Source organism: Equus quagga, chromosome 22, assembly GCF_021613505.1.
Source record: "Equus quagga isolate Etosha38 chromosome 22, UCLA_HA_Equagga_1.0, whole genome shotgun sequence".
NCBI classification, from domain to species: domain Eukaryota; kingdom Metazoa; phylum Chordata; class Mammalia; order Perissodactyla; family Equidae; genus Equus; species Equus quagga.
In genome coordinates this window covers 7,149,719-7,168,008 of record NC_060288.1, presented here as the reverse complement: position 1 = coordinate 7,168,008, position 18,290 = coordinate 7,149,719, and the positions used below count along the sequence as shown (strand labels likewise).

General features: G+C 39.4%; 1 protein-coding gene across 1 annotated transcript in view; it reads left to right on the top strand.

Moving 5' to 3' along the window:
* Positions 1–18,290, top strand: part of KCNU1 (potassium calcium-activated channel subfamily U member 1) — a 150,779-nt gene that overhangs the window by 111,375 nt on the left and 21,114 nt on the right. Inside the window, 3 exon segments of the mRNA XM_046648812.1 lie at positions 11,643–11,739; positions 15,219–15,443; positions 16,820–17,006. Coding sequence (XP_046504768.1) covers positions 11,643–11,739; positions 15,219–15,443; positions 16,820–17,006 — 509 coding nt within the window.

The following is an 18,290-nucleotide window of genomic DNA, read 5'->3' as shown; positions in this document are numbered from 1 at the left end:
TTGTGATTGAGTGTCTCCAGGGAGCTGCCAGAAAGCTGAAATAATGACATTCTCTATGAATAGGGCTTTTTGGGAAGTTCAAATTCATTCTTACCTCCCTCCCCCCAGTGGCTGCTATACTGCTGGTTTTCACAGGTCTGTGATTGTGAGGCTATTGGATTTCAAGGCTACTGTAGAGCTGAGGAGAGGGGAACAGGAATAAAGCAAGTTAAATATGCCATGAAAGTCACAGTTCTTACCAAGATTCTGCCATTTTTTTCTTGAATTAAATACTTCCCAGATTGCCTCAAGCCTCTGGTTAATTTCTAGAGTTCTGAAAAAGTTCGTTTTGAGAATTTTTGTCAGTATTCTCCTTGTTTCTATGAAAGAATGGATTTAAGAGGTCCTTACTGACATTCTGGAAGTGCTTTTCTCCATGACTAGTTTTTCTAGTTTGTTTTTCATCTTTCCATTAAAATTTTTATGATCTCTTAAGCTGATGTAAAGCTCTCTCTTTACAGCAACTCCTTTCTTTATAATCTGCCACTTTTAATCTACAAATCCAAAAAATCAAACATGTTAGAATTATACATAATGCATGTAAAAAATTGCTATTACCAAATGCCACAGGGAACTTGTGATATCTTTTGTCTATGCAAACATTATTTTAAAATGATTTCAGGGTATTTTCTAGATCAGGGGTCAGAAAATTATGGCCTGAAGGCAAAATCCAGCCCACAACTCGTTTTTGTATGGTTTGCAATGGCAAAGGAGTATATTTAATTTGTAATGACAGTACAGTTGTGCTAATAGAATGCAATATACATTGACATTGTCAGACTAGGCACTTACACAATATTCCTAATTCACAGTAAAGTGCTGGTTTAAAAAAATTAGGAATTTTAAGAAGACTTCCTTATCACAGGAGAATTTGCAACCAAAGTTTGTTTATGAGTGGCTCATTTGGTAGCCAAGCAAGGAAAGTCATTTACTGATGGGAGTCAATTAAACTGTGTTTAATTGCAGCAGACAATAAATGTGTTCAGAGAAAATAAAATTAATATTATTTACCTTTTAGCAAAAGCAGTTGCTTCAAGAGGTGATATTGGGAGCAATATCAAAAGTCAATTAAAAAATAAGGAAAGTGATTTTGAGTGGTTTCCTTTGGTTCCTTATGAGTTGATAAATATTACTGATACCGTTTAGTTATTGTTTATTAAAGGAGCCAATACTGAGTTTAAGGTAACCAAAAAATTAGCCTCTGTGAATAGTCTACCTGCTGCAACTACCTGTGAAAATATAAATTTAAACTGTTGAGAAAACCCTAGTTCAGTACAATCTGAAGTGGAATCTGCTAAGATGTGTTAGAACTGATAGCTGTAAAAATACATGTGGAGCAGAAAAAATTCCTAGTTGAACAAGTTTACTGAACTTGTGAAATTCAAGGTATAAAGATACCATGCTTATTCATTGTATTATTCATCATCATGTATTTTGTTGGAAATATTTGACTTTATCATGAGTTATTTGGCTAAGAATGTCAGTGGTCAACTTCATTTGCTCTTATCGACTTCAGCATTGTTAGTTCTGTGACTTATTGTCAGAAATAGAAGCTGAATATCCTGAATTGACCTACCATGGAGCAGTTCAAAAGCTCAACTGTGGTAAAGATTTATTGTGATTTTTTTTGAGCTCTGGGTTAAGTGTGAACTTTTTCTGATTGAGACCTGCCATCAATCACTATTGTTGAACACTAACTGGCTTCAAAACTTAACAATCACTGCAGCTTTGATAATTTTTCTTTATGAAATAAATATAAAATTAAAAACAAAGCAGATCTTACATGTGAAACATTCTGTGATAAAGTCATTACAATGACAATTATTGTTCTTTGAATCACAAGTAATGTCATGTTTCTTTATACACTTCCTATTATGTCAAAAGTTAAAACCAGAAGCGAGATCACCATTTCAACACAAATTTGCAGTGGATATATTTTCTAATCTCAGTTCCACCATTGTTCTTTTTAGGGGTGGGGCCTTGATGCAAGTGCAAAGGAAATCTCTGTATTTTTAAGTTCATTTACCTGTGCAATTGAGGAGCTTCCCCCTAACCTTCCATTGCAAGTGATTAATCTGCTATATGATGACATGCTAAAAGGCAAATATTGAGAGAAGAGCCTAATAGAATTCTCTAAATGCCTTCTAAGTGATGACTATGCTCAATTAAAATCACATGGAGCATTATCTGTATTTGGCAGGACCTATCTGTGTGAAAAGATGTTTTCAAAGATGGTAAATGTAAATCTCACTAGGATCAGCATTGACATATGAAGATTTGCAATTGATTTTGATGATAGAGAACACTAACTTTTAATGCCATATTAAGCAAAATCCCTTTAAAAATTCCTTTCTTTTCATGAGTAGATCTGTCATACAAAAAATATATTCATTATTATTATTAAGTTTTGAATATCATCAATGAGAAATTGTGAAAATTTATTTTCTTTCTTGTTCTATCACTATATAATATCATTTTGTCTCTTGGCCTGCAAAGTTTACATATTTCCTATCTGGCCCTTCACAGAAAAAATTTTATTGATCCTGTTCTAGATAGTTAAGTTGACCGGTATCACTTCAGATGACTGGAAAAAATAGGTAAAGACTAATTTTAGGATAATTTTACAAAGGCATTAATTCTCCCACCCAGGCTATTACTAAAAGTTTTGACTATATTAAAAAAGTGTTGAAGAGCTTGGAAAAGTAGAGGTGAATAAAGAGTGCCCACATAAAGAATAATTGACTCTTCAATTAAGAAATCTCTTATATATATAAGATAAAGGAATCAAAGTGTAGAATAAAATAATTATTAAGGCACCTGAAATTTGGTGCAGCTACTGTTAGACTTTTTCCCTGTAGTCCTGAGTGATAGAGGATGAGTTTCTGTCATATGGTCAAGTGGAAGAAATTGGGAGAAGATTTCACAAAACATGTAGTTTCTTTATTTTCTTACAGAGTGATGAGAGCTCAAGCATACCTTGGAATCTATTTCCATGGGGATTGTGATATGGAAGAGAAAGACATGATAGGAAAGCAATGCATTCTTGCAAAAATCAAGAAACTACTCACCAGGAAGGCAAATATTATTTATATTTGTATTAAATATCTGTATAATTCTGTACAGATGCCAATTCTAATCTATAAAAGTAAGAGCTTCTTAGCTGAAAACCTTGACAGTGCTCTATTTTGGATCTTCCATTTGATCTACAAGGGCAGTAAAGAGGGACATGCACACACTTCTGCCTGCTGGACGTCTAGTGGTGGGCCCTGGGTAATCTCATCAGGGCTGTGAGACGTGGCAAGAAAAAGCCAAGTCGAAACCCACTTATCAGCATACACAGTGGTTCCATGGTACAGGAGACACTTAGATGAGACATAAGAAGGAATTTTATTGCCAAAAGTTCTGTGTGTGTGTGTGTGTGTGTGTGTGTGTGTTTAGTGGTGATCTTTATATTATAGGAAAGTTCCCAGGAAGTTTGTAGAATCATACTTTCTCTCTCCCTCTCCCCTCCTCTCTCTGCTCGAAATGGCTGCAACTAAGTACATAACATTGGAAAGGCAATAAATGACTCCACAAATTCCTTCTGGGGATGAAGAAGTAGGGGTAAGAGGTGGGGCATCCAGATGGTTTCTTGATATAACAGGCCTCAGCTTCAAGAAATTCATATACTAATGTCACCTATATAGTCACACATAAGAAAAATCGAGGACTTGATGTGCTGCAGAACCTTAATTTCAAGTTAGAGGTGAACAGAGTAGGATGAACATTCTACTTCTTTCCTTTTGTTCTCATTCATCTTGAATTTAAAGAGCTAAAACATGGAGAGCATCTCAGGAAGAGCTCTCACAACGTTCCTTCCTTATCAGGCTATCCCACCCTGTGACTCCTCTTCTGTCTCCCACTAAAGAACCCTGGCTCTTACCTTTCATCCCTAATAACAGCCTGACTTTAATCCCTTCTTCTTATTAAAGCACTCTAACACTCTAACCACAACCTTTCCCTCCCACCGAGACCTCTAATTCTAACTTTTCACCTTTAATCAAGGCACACCACTTTTAAAAAGTAGCCATCATGTAACACACAGAGCAGGAGGAGAGCTCCACATCATGAGTGATCCCAAGTGGCCCCCGTCTCCATTATCTCCATTGCTTCTTGACAGGTCACCGGTGCTAAGTAAAATGTTATAACACTCAGGATGCCTTTATCCAGCAGGCTTCCCTCCAGTGATGGCTTCCAGATGTGAAGAAATTTTAAAAGTCTGTGGCCCTCAACACATCGTTAGGTCCTTCAACCGGTTCCAAAAATCTGTAATCACCAGCATACTAATAATTTGTCTCCATTTTGACATCCAGCAACAGAGATTTCAGAGAAACCAAAGAAGGTGGATAAGAAGACTTCACAAATAAGTTCCTATTTCTAGAAAAAAAATCCACTAGTATTCATGTACCCTGGAATTATTTTTACTTCCTCTGTACTGTTTGTACCTTTCAATTTAATAGCCCTCCCTCTTTCTCTGTCTCACACACACACACACTAGCACATGTGCACACTCACACCAGTAACATTTTGATGGATGCTATTTTTTCCAGTCCTAATTTCTTCTGGGAGGTTATTATTGTTAGTAATTGCCCAGGCCAAACCGCTCACCTTACTGCATAAGGAAAGAATTTTTGTCACGCTAATCTCTGACCCAGGCTCAATCCCATAAAACCTTAGAAAGTACATCGGTCGAATGAAAAATGAGCTAGTTTTCAGATATTTCAAATTCCTACTTCCCACCTCCATATCCGCCAAAAAACTAAAAGAAAACTCTTTTGCTTGAAATTTGCATTTGTTTCAGTGATGTGTTTTAGGATCAAAAGAATCAGCGTAACCGACATAATTGTTCAGCTCCTAGTCCATTGAACGGAGAACACTGTATCCCAAACCGCCCATGAAAGGAAAATGTTTTTCATTTAGGTCAACCTCTATGTTTACAATGTCATTTGATATTTGGAAAGAGTTGGGTGGTGTGAGAAAGAGCACCTAAAAATACAACCTCATGCTGAAAAGATTAGCTGAGAAAATTGTTCCCATGAGATGTGAGGCTTGCCCGAAGCCCGGGGCTCTTCTGCCCAGGGCTCAAACTCCAGCCTTTATTACAGGTACCTGCTGCTCTGGGTCATGCCTCATTTGTCCTCACATTGTAGGAAATCCCAAATGCAATATCCATAAAATATAAAGGGATTTAAATGAAAGTCTGTCTGGGGAATGGGTGAGGAAGAGGGAAATTGTCTTTTTTATCTTTCTCCTTGATCTTCCGTCTGGTAACAATTTGAGTTCTTAGATGCCTACATGCATGTTTTCACAGAAGATGCTCTGCGGAAAGCTGTCAGTTTATACTCATCAGAAATAAAGCAAAGCTTAGCAGAGAGATTCTCAAATGGTGAGCTCAGATGTGGGTTTATCTAATACCATCCTATTCTTGCCCAGCCCTGGACCCAGGCTACTCTGACCTTGAGTCTAGCTTCTAAGCAAGAGGGTTGAAAAAAATGTCTTTGCAGAGATTTTAAGTGGTAAACATTGAAAACAGAGGCTGTGGATTTGATAGACTCCACCTGTAAAGCAGCATTTAAAGGCAAACAGAACACTATTCACAGCTGATTTGGTTTATGTTAGAACACAGTTTACATCCTCCTATGTAGACTGAAGTAAGATTACACTGAATCTAATGATATCCTGAATTTTAATACATCTCCTCTTTAAAATATTTACAGTCTTTTTTTAATCACACCTACAGAGTTTACTATTAAAGTTTATAATTTCAAAATGACTTCATGAAGACTTTGCATATTCAAAGAATCAGGAGACAGGAACCAGAGGGAGTGTGAAAGATATAATTCACTGGAAGCTGTTTGTCTTAAAACATCCAGGACTCTGGCCACCCAACTGTCCTTTCTTCCACTGAACATCAACCAAACTCATCTATAGACATAGAGGTGTAGAAGGTTGTCTGGGCGCATCATGGAAGGTTTTCTGGGCACAGTGTTTTGGGTGTTTTATTCTTCCTTCTCCCCTCTTCCTCCTTTTCTAGGAGTTTTCCCCATTTTGGCAGTAGAGTGACCAGTTTTAGTACTGAAATTCTCCAGTCCCAGGAAAGCCCTTTTCTGAGCAAACCAGAACAGCCGGTCACCCTCGCTGCCACACAGCAGATTTCTTATTCCCTTCCTTTCCTAAGGTTTCCCACCTGGCAACCAAGATGGTGTGGTGCTTTGCCGATGGCCAGGCTCCTGTCAGCACATGTCATGTCCTGTGAGATTTCATGGCAGGTTTTCTCTCCTTTTTCCCAGTAGGCTCAGAAAGACTATCTGGTCAAGCTGGAGGGATGGCATGGAAGCTCATGCACGATTTCTCCTTCTCTTGGCGAGGAGTGACCACAGAGGCCTTTCTAACAGGGAAGCTAGATTGTTCTCCTGCCTTCCTGAGATTCCTCACAGTCTCTTGATCCTGAAAGTTCTCAGAGCTCACAGGAGCCCCTTTCTGCTTGCTTATACACAGGTTCCTAGGGGAATGGACTGTAAAAAATTATCTATGTTTTTAAACCTTAAGTTTCCCTACAGGTCAAAATAATGCCTCGTAATGAATAAATAACCACCAGCTGAAACCTAGAAAAATGAAATCATCAAGTGGCCATAAAGACTCATTTCTGAAATTTGACTATAGCATGGGTGTCAGTGTGTAGGGGTGTATGTACATGTGTGTAAGATTGAGAGAGAGGGAAAGACCAGCACAAGATAGAGTGGGAAGCACTGATAATACAACTTGCCCTCACCTCTTCAAATTTTAGGTGATTTTCTCCTTCTCAGAACACAAAAGGTGGTATTCAGAAGTGACAATAAATGAGCATTTTCAGATGAGGGGTGAACTGAATAGGCTTGTTGCTATATACAAAGTCATTGGAGAGAAGGCAGCTGTAGCCTGCAAGATGCAAAGTCCTCAGCAGCACCAAAGGCATCCTGGGACTGAGCAATTTTTCTCCATTTTTGGTGGGAACTTGATCACTGCCTTCAAGAGAACATTGTAATGGATTTTTCCAAAGATTGAACCATGAAGGGCGCTGAAACTCCTGGCCCTAAGGACACATTCCTCCTCTCCTCTCCAACCCTTGGCCAAGGGATTTGTTCTTCTCCCCATGCTAAGACTTTATGAAGCTTGTTACTTTTACTTAACTCAAGCCTTGAGCAAAAATTATATCATTCTGCATACAGGCCAGAAAACTCTCTCCTGAGAATTTACAAGCCGCCTATGAAGATTAACAGAGTTTTCAAATGGGATGGTCACATGCCAGGATTTCCTAATGCATCCAGAAATGATGTCTGCAAAAGAAAAAAGGAACAATAGGTGCTTTTTGAACTTTCTAATAGCTATTGTGAACAGTGGAGGGTCTCATTCATTGGTAGATCATCTTCAAGAATAACCGGAGTCAACTCTGTAAATTGGAGATGATGACAACAGACTTAAGCTCTTGGAAACCATGCTTCCTGACCTGGCACTGAAACCTACCCCACCTTCTTAATAAGGGTTTTCCTACATAGTTTATCTCTCTCCCTCATCAGGTGCACCACTGGAAACCAAAGGCACGTGGTCCTTCATTTATATTTTCTGCTATGTGATAGCATTCATACAGGATAAGTTGCTATGGACATGGGAGAATAAAACTTCTGTTCAGAATGGTTCCAGAAAGCAGAGAAGAAACAGCCTGCCTTCCTTAGCTAGGACATATTCAAGCATGTACTCCTAAGACATTGGCTTTATGCATGTGAAAGCAGCCTGAAGAAAGCCAGTCATCAGTAAAAAAGCCAGAGGCTTTATCCACGTGCTGCTCTGCACATCCACAAGTGGACTGGCTGCAAAGGTTGTTCTCGCCCAGCACATTTGTCCTATCAACTTCCTAAGGTGGAAGTCAGAGACCTGATTCTGAGGACATTTCAAGGTTTAGTGCCTCCTGGATGCTCTCAGGTTTCAGTACGACACTTTGCTTGGACACCCACAAGCCTATCTTGTGACCAGTGAACCAACTCCACCCACATCCCAAACGTTTCTTGTTGAGGGCTCTCTCAGATAACTCCCACCATGTTTCTTGCCAAGCTGCCCTACCCAGAAAGCCCCCTCACCTGAGAAAGAGGCCTCTACTGTGGTCAGGATGTGGCTTTTCTTTTTTGCTCTGAATGACCTGAACGGTGCCTTGTGGCTACCTTGTCCTCCAATAGCATCAGTCTTTATGTTATAATACTTGTTTCCAAGTTCTAAGACTGCTAGTGCTGCACATTCTCATAGATGATTTATTAGTCTCTTTAGGAAGCTATATTTCTGCAAGATTCATGTCATTTGCAAGGCATATGGCAGAAGGGAGCTTTAGTTAAGGGATGGTGAACTAAACTGCATCAGGTTTTGCTTTGGCAAGGACACCAGATGGATGCCTTTATGATGAAGTGGGTCTCCTCTAGCCTCTTCTTTTATGCAGGGCTCCAACAGGTGTTTCCTCTAAGGCATATCTGTTTTCCATAACATCAGAATGAAGAAAGATGTTGGCTGTGACAGCTTGTGTACATAGATCATGCTTTTATTATGATAGAAAGGTGTACAGTGATTGATTTGCTATTCTGAGTCAAGTTAAAATGTACTTGGAAGAAGATCATCTTCCATTTGCCAAAAGGGCATTTAATTTCCAGACCAAGCACTCTCCATTCATTGGGGGAGGAAGGAGGGAAGAGGAGAGGAAGTAGGAAAAAACTGCAGAAAGTGACCAGAAGAAAAGTAGGAGCATTTGTTGTAGACTGGAGTGGTGAAGGCAGAGAGCAGGAAGCCATTTCCCTGAAGATAACTTAGCCACACTATATCAACATCTGAGGGACAGTGTCTAGGAAACTGCACATAGAGAGAAGAGAAGTTTCTATGAATGAGTAACATAGCCAGTTCTCCAAATCCTGATAAAAATCAAAACCAGACTCAGGTCTTAGGTCTGATCCCTGGTGAGTCTCTTTAATAAGCTTGGCATAAAGCCATCACACTGGTCCTGTCTAGTACCATTAAGAGAGCATGTGTTGTGTGGCTCTTAGAATTCTGTGTTGGGACTCATGACTTCTCAATATTTAAACCACCAAAAGGCATGTTAACTTGAATGAACAAGGTAACCTATTTTGGTCAAGCTGACCTTGAAGCTTACAACATCTTTTGGCTAGGTAAATGACCACAGTCCACTAAATTTATAGGTAGATCTTAAATGGAGAGAAAAATAAAGAAATGCACCTAGGCCTTGGCCAATCGGGTTAGCAATTAGCTTCTCTACTTTTCCAAACCCTTCTCAAGTGCCCCATCCTTCCACCCCAGCTTCCCTGTCTGGGTCCTCTCTCTATCCCATTACTTTAGGCCTGACACTTCAACCCAAGTTTAAGTAAGTCCCTTTGTCTGAAAAATTATGGCCTAAGATAGCAATTTAGAAACTAACCTGGGTAAAGAGAGCAAAATTGCTAGTCATTATATTGGAGTCTGAGTCTTTGGGCCAGGCGTTGGATAACAGGCTGTGTTAGTTCACGAGGAAAATCCCTAACCCTTCAGCACAGAGAGTAATAGGTTGTATTTCTCCCAGGACATACAGTAAAATCTCACAGGAGAATGATGTCATAAGCTACCAGAGCTGAACCTATAGTGTGACATAGTACAGTGTGTCCCCAAAGATGTATCAAGGGATAGTAACATATTTTTAAATAAGTAAGTAAATAAATAAAACAAGTACATAGTAAATAGTAAACGTTTTGGGGGTCAAATAAGTGTGTGAAACATTGGTGTATACAAATTTTAAAGGATTTCCTTTTTGTAAGACTTTTCAGAACCTTCCATATGCTAAAATGTAGTATGAATCTCGAAGAGGGGAAACTTTTCTCAAGATTTATTTGGCTACAGAAAACATTTCCTCAGGAGTTCTCTGGTTACATATTCCATGGAACATGTTTTGAGAAAAGATATTTGTGTTAGGATAAGATGGACTTAGGCGGTGGTAACAACCACAAAATCTCAGTGGCTTAGCACAACAAAGGTGCATTTCTTGTTCATGTTACACATCCAGCACGGGTCAAGGAGGAAAGGGCACTCTGCTCCACATTGTCACTCACGCAGTCAGGCTGGTCGTATCTATAGCAGGTTAGGAAAGAGCCTGAAGAATCACACCGGGACTTTTCACTATGTCAGCCATCAGTTCTCACATTTCCTTGGCCAGAACTAGTCATGTGGTCCCACCTAACTGCTCCTATGGTAAGGAAGGAAAGGAGAATTGAATGTTGTAAGCACCAGTAATCTCAACCTCAGCGTTATATTCAAATGCCAGCTTTACAATTTGTTAGCTCTTTGACTTTTATCCCTAAAATAAGGAGTATTCTTTAAAGTCTCTGGGAGAGACAAAAATGCTCACTGAATATTTCAGTTGTTTCCCAGGTTCCTCAGCCCCCTTAAAGTTAGCAGGAGCCATGTGACTAGCTCTGGCCAATGAGATGTGAGCAGCAATGATGTGTGCCACTTTGGTCCAAGGCAGTTAAAAGCCTGGGCTTGACTCTCCACTCTCTTTCTCTTCCTGTGCCTTAATAACTGAGGAGGATGTGTGTTCCAGGTGTGTGGGCTTAAGATGATAGAGCCTCTGTCTCCCTAAGACTCTGAGAGGCAGTATGGAGCAGAGACACCTGCTCACCTGAGTAAAATATATATTATGAGTAAGAAGTAGCATATGTTGTGTTGAGCCCCTGGGATTTTGAGGTTCTTTCTGCAGGCCACACCTAGATTCTCTTGACTTAAATAGGTCCTTTCTAACCTTAAACTTTCTGTGATCCTAGAATGGTCTCCTCTCTAATAAGCAAATGTACATTCCTTAGGATGTGAGTTGGATTCTCCCAAAGATCATCTAACCCTTTTGGTGACCGAATATATTACATGATAAGTGTTGTGCCTAAATGCAATGTGGGGTGATCACATAGAGGGCTTAGCCACGAACTTAGAGCAATATTAGAGCAAAGTTTAGCCCAATGTAGGCTGGTGATGGAAGCTGTAAAGAATGCAGAACACATTTAATAAGTAAGAATGTTTCAACACTGGCTCATAAGGAAAGATATGGAAAGGAGAGCAGAGGAAAACAGGGTAAGGAGAGAGATGCCACGCAAGACTCAATCTCACAGCCTTTTGAGTTCTGTATTCAGGTACCTAGGACACCTCTCATGACTTCACCCAAGCAATGGCAGCATCATGATAATAACCAAATTAAGAGCAGAAATGACTACCTTCAAGGCACATATAACCTAAGGTAAAAAGAGAGACTGATGGATCTGTTAAACACACATGCAATCCTTGTGGCCTTGTGCCCAAAGTGCTTAGTATGTCTTCAGCTGTGATACAGTCGGCATTCAGCTCTTGGTGTGCTTCAGACATGAATCTTTATTTTGGAGCCTCACAAACCTGAGGCTGTTCTCTTCGTGTTGTTCTTTGCTTTGGGCTCAAGGATCTAACGAGTTTGACATCTTGGCTTTGTTACACCAGAGCCCCAAATGTTCTCAGGCTAACTCTCTGTTCTCCCTATTCAGGACTTTTCCACATGAAGTGCAACAAGATTTTAGCCAGCTTGACAGCACTGGCATGTTTCACTGGTGCAAAGCAACCGCTTTGGAGAACGTGATTCTGGTAGGTTATCTTGCACCAAATCAAATCAAATAGACCTTCTCCTAGGGTAAATGATGTCCTTCTGCTAGTCCTAAGTACCTGCCATTTCTCTTCGTAAACTGTGGATTTTGAAGGAAAATACATACCTCATCAGCCATTCAAATTGCATGCAAGGTAACAGATGTGGCTTTTGACAAAGACTATGTAGGTCATATGCTAGGATTTAAAACAATTAGATCAGATTCTTCAACTACTTCTTCCCTCCATTAACAGTTTAGCTGAGTCAGTTATTCAGAATAACGTTCTCCTGAAACTTTGATGTTTTGCTACTAAATCTAATTAATTTAAATGCACCAGGGAAATATACTGTTTACAAGAACTCTGCAGTCTTTCCTCTTTTTTTTTAAGTAAGTAATCATTTTCCTAGTTTACTGGTTTTTTGGAGGGGTATTTTTGTTGAGGAAGATTGGCTCTGAGCTAACATCTGTTGCCAATCTTCCTCTTTTTTCTTGAGGAAGATTGTCACTGAGCTAACATCTGCTCTAATCTTCCTCTGTTTTGTATGTGGGATGCCACCTCAGAATGGCTTGATGAGCAAAGTGTAGGTCCACACCTTGGATCGGAACCCTTGAACCCCAGGCTGCCGAAGTACAGCATGCGAAATTAACCACTATGCCACAGGGCTGGCCCCCCTAATTGACTAGTTTTAAAGTTTGGATTTTCTATAGCAGATTTTCTTAAAGCTGTCTACACATAGACTTAACACATTCACCAAGAATGTATTTCCTAGGTGCTCCCCTCCCCGTACAACATGAGTGAATCCTTGTGTTAGAATCCTGTCCCTGTCTCTGTCCTTTCAAGGAGGCAAACCAGCTCAGCTCACTAAAGTGTCAGCAACTAAGAAATAAAAAGCCTTATGCCCTAAGTCTTCTGGATCCCCATCTATTCTCATTTTCCAGAACTGGAAGCTCGGGTCTAATCCCAGTGGTCTACTTTGCAAGCAGTAGTTGGTAAATTTAACTAATAAAAGTGATTGCTTGCATATTGTATGAACTCTATATCATTTTTTCAACTATGACTAATTGATAATTATATATTTTTTCCTGCTTTCCAAAAGTAGTTTAGTTCACTTTTTTCTGTTAAACACACACACACACAAGATCCTTGTGGCTCAGTGCCAGTGTCCTGTCAGAATATGTTCCAATTTTCGTAAAAGCAGATCAATCATTTGATCAGAAGCACAAAATTGTCAGTGCTGTCATATCCACTAGAAGGCTATTTGGGTTGCTGAAACTCACCATTTTAGCAAGTATGTCTTATTCTAAACTAAGCAAAATAAACATCCGTTGAGCAGGAAGCCAAACATGTTTTCAGTGGGAGGGAAATCTTTGAGGAGGTTGGGAAGTTGGTTGCAGATGGAGGCATCCAAGAGACCAAGAAATGGAAATCACAGACGTTCTCTGATGCCATATTTATTAGGCACGCAGTCAGGTTGCTGTAACAGATCTCCCCCTTATGACACTTGACGTGGAATACAGTTCAGAACACCCACTGAGTCTCTTGATACATTTAGAAGGGCTTCTAGTTTAAGAAATGCTAAGTGTCTCAAAACTTGTGGCCCTGGAGGGGAGAAGTCCAGATTGCAAAGTTCAGGGAGGCTTTGAACTTGGTTTAGTTTGCAGAAGGGTCCAGGGGAAGCAGTCGATTTAAGTTACTTTGAACGAACACTGCATCCTCCTCTTCCCCCAAAAGCCACCATCTCTCTCAATTGGGAGACAATTTTGTGCCACAGTTTCCTGGAGAAATTGCCTCTCTAGCTGTGCACAGTAATGCACTCTGCCATGTATCTTGTTTCTAATTGTTTAGTTCTACTTACAAGAGCAATTGTTGGACTTCAGGCATGTTACATTAAATACTGTTAAAGGCTTCATTATTCAAGTTAAAACTAATCAGATTAGCTAGAGACAATTATTTAATAGGTTTGGTTAAGATTTATATCACTCTCTAGGAAGGCTCTCCAGACAAGTAGCTTTATTCCCCCTCAGAACATGATTCCCTTTGGAAAGAGTATTTCCCAGTATATGCTAATTTGACATACTCTAACTGTTGAGATGTCAGATGCTACTTATTTATCTTGTTAGATTTCATCCACTCCTGTTTCATAGAAGTTTGTCATTAACCCAGCTAAGGACTGGCATAAGGTAGAATGATATACCCACTGGAAATATTCTGAGTCTTTATGTGCTCAGGAATGTAGGACACGCTTCATAGAGGAAGTCCTTTTAAATACATTTAACTTATTCTCTACCACCCTCCAAGAGTCCTCCTCTGGAAATCTAGGAATTCAATAAGATTCAGATCTTATTAATAGTTATTGAAGAATAGTGAGTCAAACAGCATACTTTCAATCTATTAATTAATTTCCACAACAGAATGAACTTTTATTTTTAAACCATTTAAACTTAAAGAAATTGAGGGTCAGGGATGTCAACTAGTTTGTTCATAGTCATGCAACTAATGATGAAACCCGCATACAGAATCAGCTCTTCTCACTCCAGGTCGAGTACTCATTCCTCTCCATCCCAGCGCCACGAGAGATGATTGATTCATTCCCTGAAAGAAATCATACCAAGGCTTAAAATAAGTTTCCTACAGGAATAACATTCTTTTTTATTAAAGTTACATTTATTGTTTTTAAAAGTCTCCATGAATGTGGGGGAAATCTCATCTAAATATTCATCATGAATATTATTTTGTTTTCGACTTAGAGGTATAAGGGAGATGTTATCACTTGGCAATGCTGATGATAGTGAGAGACATAGTCAAATGTTTGGGATCAAATGGAATTTTTATAACCTTCTAATTTCTTTTGTGCGTTTTGCATGATGATTTCCCTCAGCTCTGGAGTCTATTCAATCAGTTCAGTGTATGAGGTTAAACCATACGAAATTGACAATATTCAACCATTTTTGACCCATAAAAAGTCAATTTCATGTGGTTCAAACTAATATGTATTTTCATTTGTATGAAAAGCCAGTGAAAACTGCAACATGTTATACAGCTTGATGTAATTTTTAGGGCTCTCTAGAAGACTTAAGTTTAGCAATGGAATTTGGAATGTTTTAGTTTTTCATTGAAGCTTCCTACAGCATGTACAAGGCTAAAAATGTATAATGAAAATAAGAGATATTTTCTCCATTTGGTTCAGTGATTTCACACCTTGAGGTATGATGCTGATCTGAGTTTTAATTGATGCACTTCAAGCTAATAGAAAACTAAAAACAGTGAAATAAGAAGGAACTCCGCAGAAAGATAAAAAGTATAATTGCACACTGTTGATAAGGTCCATTTTTTATGAGCAATTTGCAAAATTGTATTATCCTCATGAAAGTGCTCCTCTGGTTGTACCTAGAAGAGTTGGGATGAGGGGAAGGAGCCCTCTCTGAGGGACTCTTGTCTTGTTTCTAAAAATGACCAGACTCTGGCATGCTTATGCTTAGAAACGAAGCGACAAGTCAAAGCATGAGTTTCAGAACCACGTTGTAGCATGTATCTTTGGAGACGCCCACTCAACGCTGATGGGGCTTCGGAATTTTGTAATGCCTTTGAGAGCTAGCAACTATACCCGGCAGGAGCTGAAGGACATTGTGTTCATTGGCTCTCTGGATTACCTGCAGAGAGAATGGCGATTTCTTCGGAATTTTCCCCAGATATACATTCTGCCTGTAAGTATCACATAAGGGATAGTGAATATTTATAATGATAATAACACTAACAGTACTAGCATTAATAATAACAAGAATAAAATAAAAATGGCTTGCAGTTATATAGTGCTTATTGGTACCAGAAACTGTTCTAATCATTTTACATATATTAACTCATTTAAACGTCAAAATAACCATATGGGGTAGATTTTAAAGACGTTGAACTTTAGGGATAGAGAGAGTAAGCAACCTGTCCAAGTTTACACAGCAGGTTAGTAGCAGAACTAGGATTTAAATCCAGACATTGTGGCTCCTGAGTTTATGCTGAGGGGCCACTCTGTTTTATGTTTATAACTATGTTTTATAGTCTTTCTATAGATCAGAGTTTCTCTGCATTTCTGAATCTGATTCTGACTTAATGGCTGAACCTAAGCTGATACCGGCCAGCCTCTGCACTCTACCTCTCTCATCTTTTCTGGAGACACGGCTTTTATGGAATACATAACGCCATGCAGTCCTTGATAGATGAATGAAAAGGAAGAATTAGCTTTACATTTCTGAGAAATGGATCCACTATGCAAATGTGGCATTGTGGTTGTTATCATATTTTCTCTGAAGCTTCATAGGTCTGTATCCCATTATATGCCACCATTTTCCCGGATGAAAAACAGCCATTATGTGTGGTGTGAAATGCCACCAAAGCATTTGATTTTTCATGAAATAATGCTGTCAATATGTAAGGAGTATTTTTCAAACTTCAAAAATGGTTCTCTCAAAAAGTAAATTTTGTTTGCTTTTTTAAAAAGCCACCATAAAGTTCCCTGCCCTGCTCCCATACTTTAGTCCATAGAAAAGAAGAAAAGAAAATGACCAGAAGTCTCCAGACCCAGCTAGGAATTACCAATATTCAAGTCTAAGCTACCTGAAGGCAGGACCAGATCTATCCCTGTTTCTCCACCAAAGGAAAGAAGCAACCAGCACTTTGCTAGTTAATCTGGAGAGTACAAGCAGGGTGAGCTACAGGCAAAATTGTAAGGATGCAGAATCTGCCTTTAGACTCATAACTTCTCCTTCCTCTGAATTTTCCTCACCACTGTTACCCTTACTCTGCTTCTCTGCTCCCACCTGAGTCATCTAAATGGATTCAGGCTCCTCCATCCCCACCCTCTTTTGTGTCACCCAACATGCTCTCAGAAAAGGGTCTGTGAAATTTAGTCACATTAAGATATTAATGATTGATGAGGCTAAATCTGTCAACTATCAGGCACTAAGTCAATGGAGGCTGGAGAGGCTTTGGCTCAAAAATCACTTTACTCACAAAGATCCACCACCATGAGTCATGATATAAGATCCTTTCATCTGGGAAGTCCCTTATTTACCTGGTTTTCTCTCATTAGGGATCTGCACTCTATTCTGGAGACCTCCATGCAGTCAACATAGAGGAATGTTCTATGTGTGCTGTCTTATCCTCCCCATCCAAGTCAGCAAGCAGCCCGACTCTGGCAGACACAGACACCATCATGGCCACCCTCGCCATCGGATCATTGAAGATTAGGTGCCATACCCAGACAACCTCGGAGCCACGTAAGAACAACGCCCTAACAGGAAGAGGCTAGGGAGAATGGAATAAGGAAAGAGAACTAACTCCTCTCTGCAGCACTTTAATCATGGGGAGGAGGAGAGGTTGGGCCAGATGTCCTCTAAGATCCCTTCCAACTCTGAGAATGCTGTTGTAGAAATAGTGGACAGCTCAGTCCTTGGGAATCCTAAGTCAAATGAAAAATGATATTCATCTCTTATAAATGAATGCACATAACACTGTTTCCCCATTTTAAGGAAAATCACAAAATTGTAAATGCTATTATTGTTGTTATTGATCAAATATCAGTGAACATAACAATTGGTATATTATTATAATTAACAACAGGTATTATTGTTGTCAATCAATTCTCATTGGATCTTATAGATGTTCAAGATACTATTCTTAGTTTCATGGTTGAGAGAATGACATATATTCTCATCTCTTCAAGATGCTTTCACTATATAAATTTTAGAAGATTATCTCTAAGGTCCGTTCCAATTTCTATAGACTGAAAATGTCATGTTTCAGCTTCAAATTGGAAAGAGACAGTGAGAAATGGAGACGTCTTCAGGATGGGGCTCGTGTCTTTTGCTCCTTTGTATTTCTCTCAGTGCCTAGTACAACTAGTAGTAGATGCTTTATACACACCTATTGAATTAAAGCCAATGAGCCAGGGAGCTGGACTCTTGAGGAGTTGCCACACATGTCACACTACCCAGAATGTGCTTGAGGTAAATTCCCACTACAAAATTGTGGTTTCCCTTCTCTCCCCAAATGGGAAAATGCTTTCTACAAATGTTCTACTAGCCACTCAACCTAATATGAAAGTACTGTTACTGAATAATTTTCTGTATCTAAAACAGATTTTCAATTCAAGAAATAAAGGTAAACCATGATTGGAGTCCATACATAGAGCCATTTCCCTTGGGGCTGTTGATCCTCTGTAATCAAGCTCAGGTATTCAGTCCTCTGGCCACATAGCTGGTGACCACAGCTATTCCACTTTGCATGGAACTTGGAGATGTCAGATGTCAAAGGCATTGTAAAGCTTTCATGATTATGGCTATGGATAAAAGTGTTCATGAGTCAAACTGGAAATACAAAAGAACTCTCTCTGACTCCTACGCACTGTTGCTAGGAAGGAAAATATAAGGTTCTTGGGACAAAGGAATAAACAAGTAATCTAGTCTAATTTTTGGTAGGTGCACTGAGCCAGCTACTTGACACACCCTCACTAAGCAACCAAACACCACTCAGCACCCAGGATTTCAGGAGTTTTTGCAAAG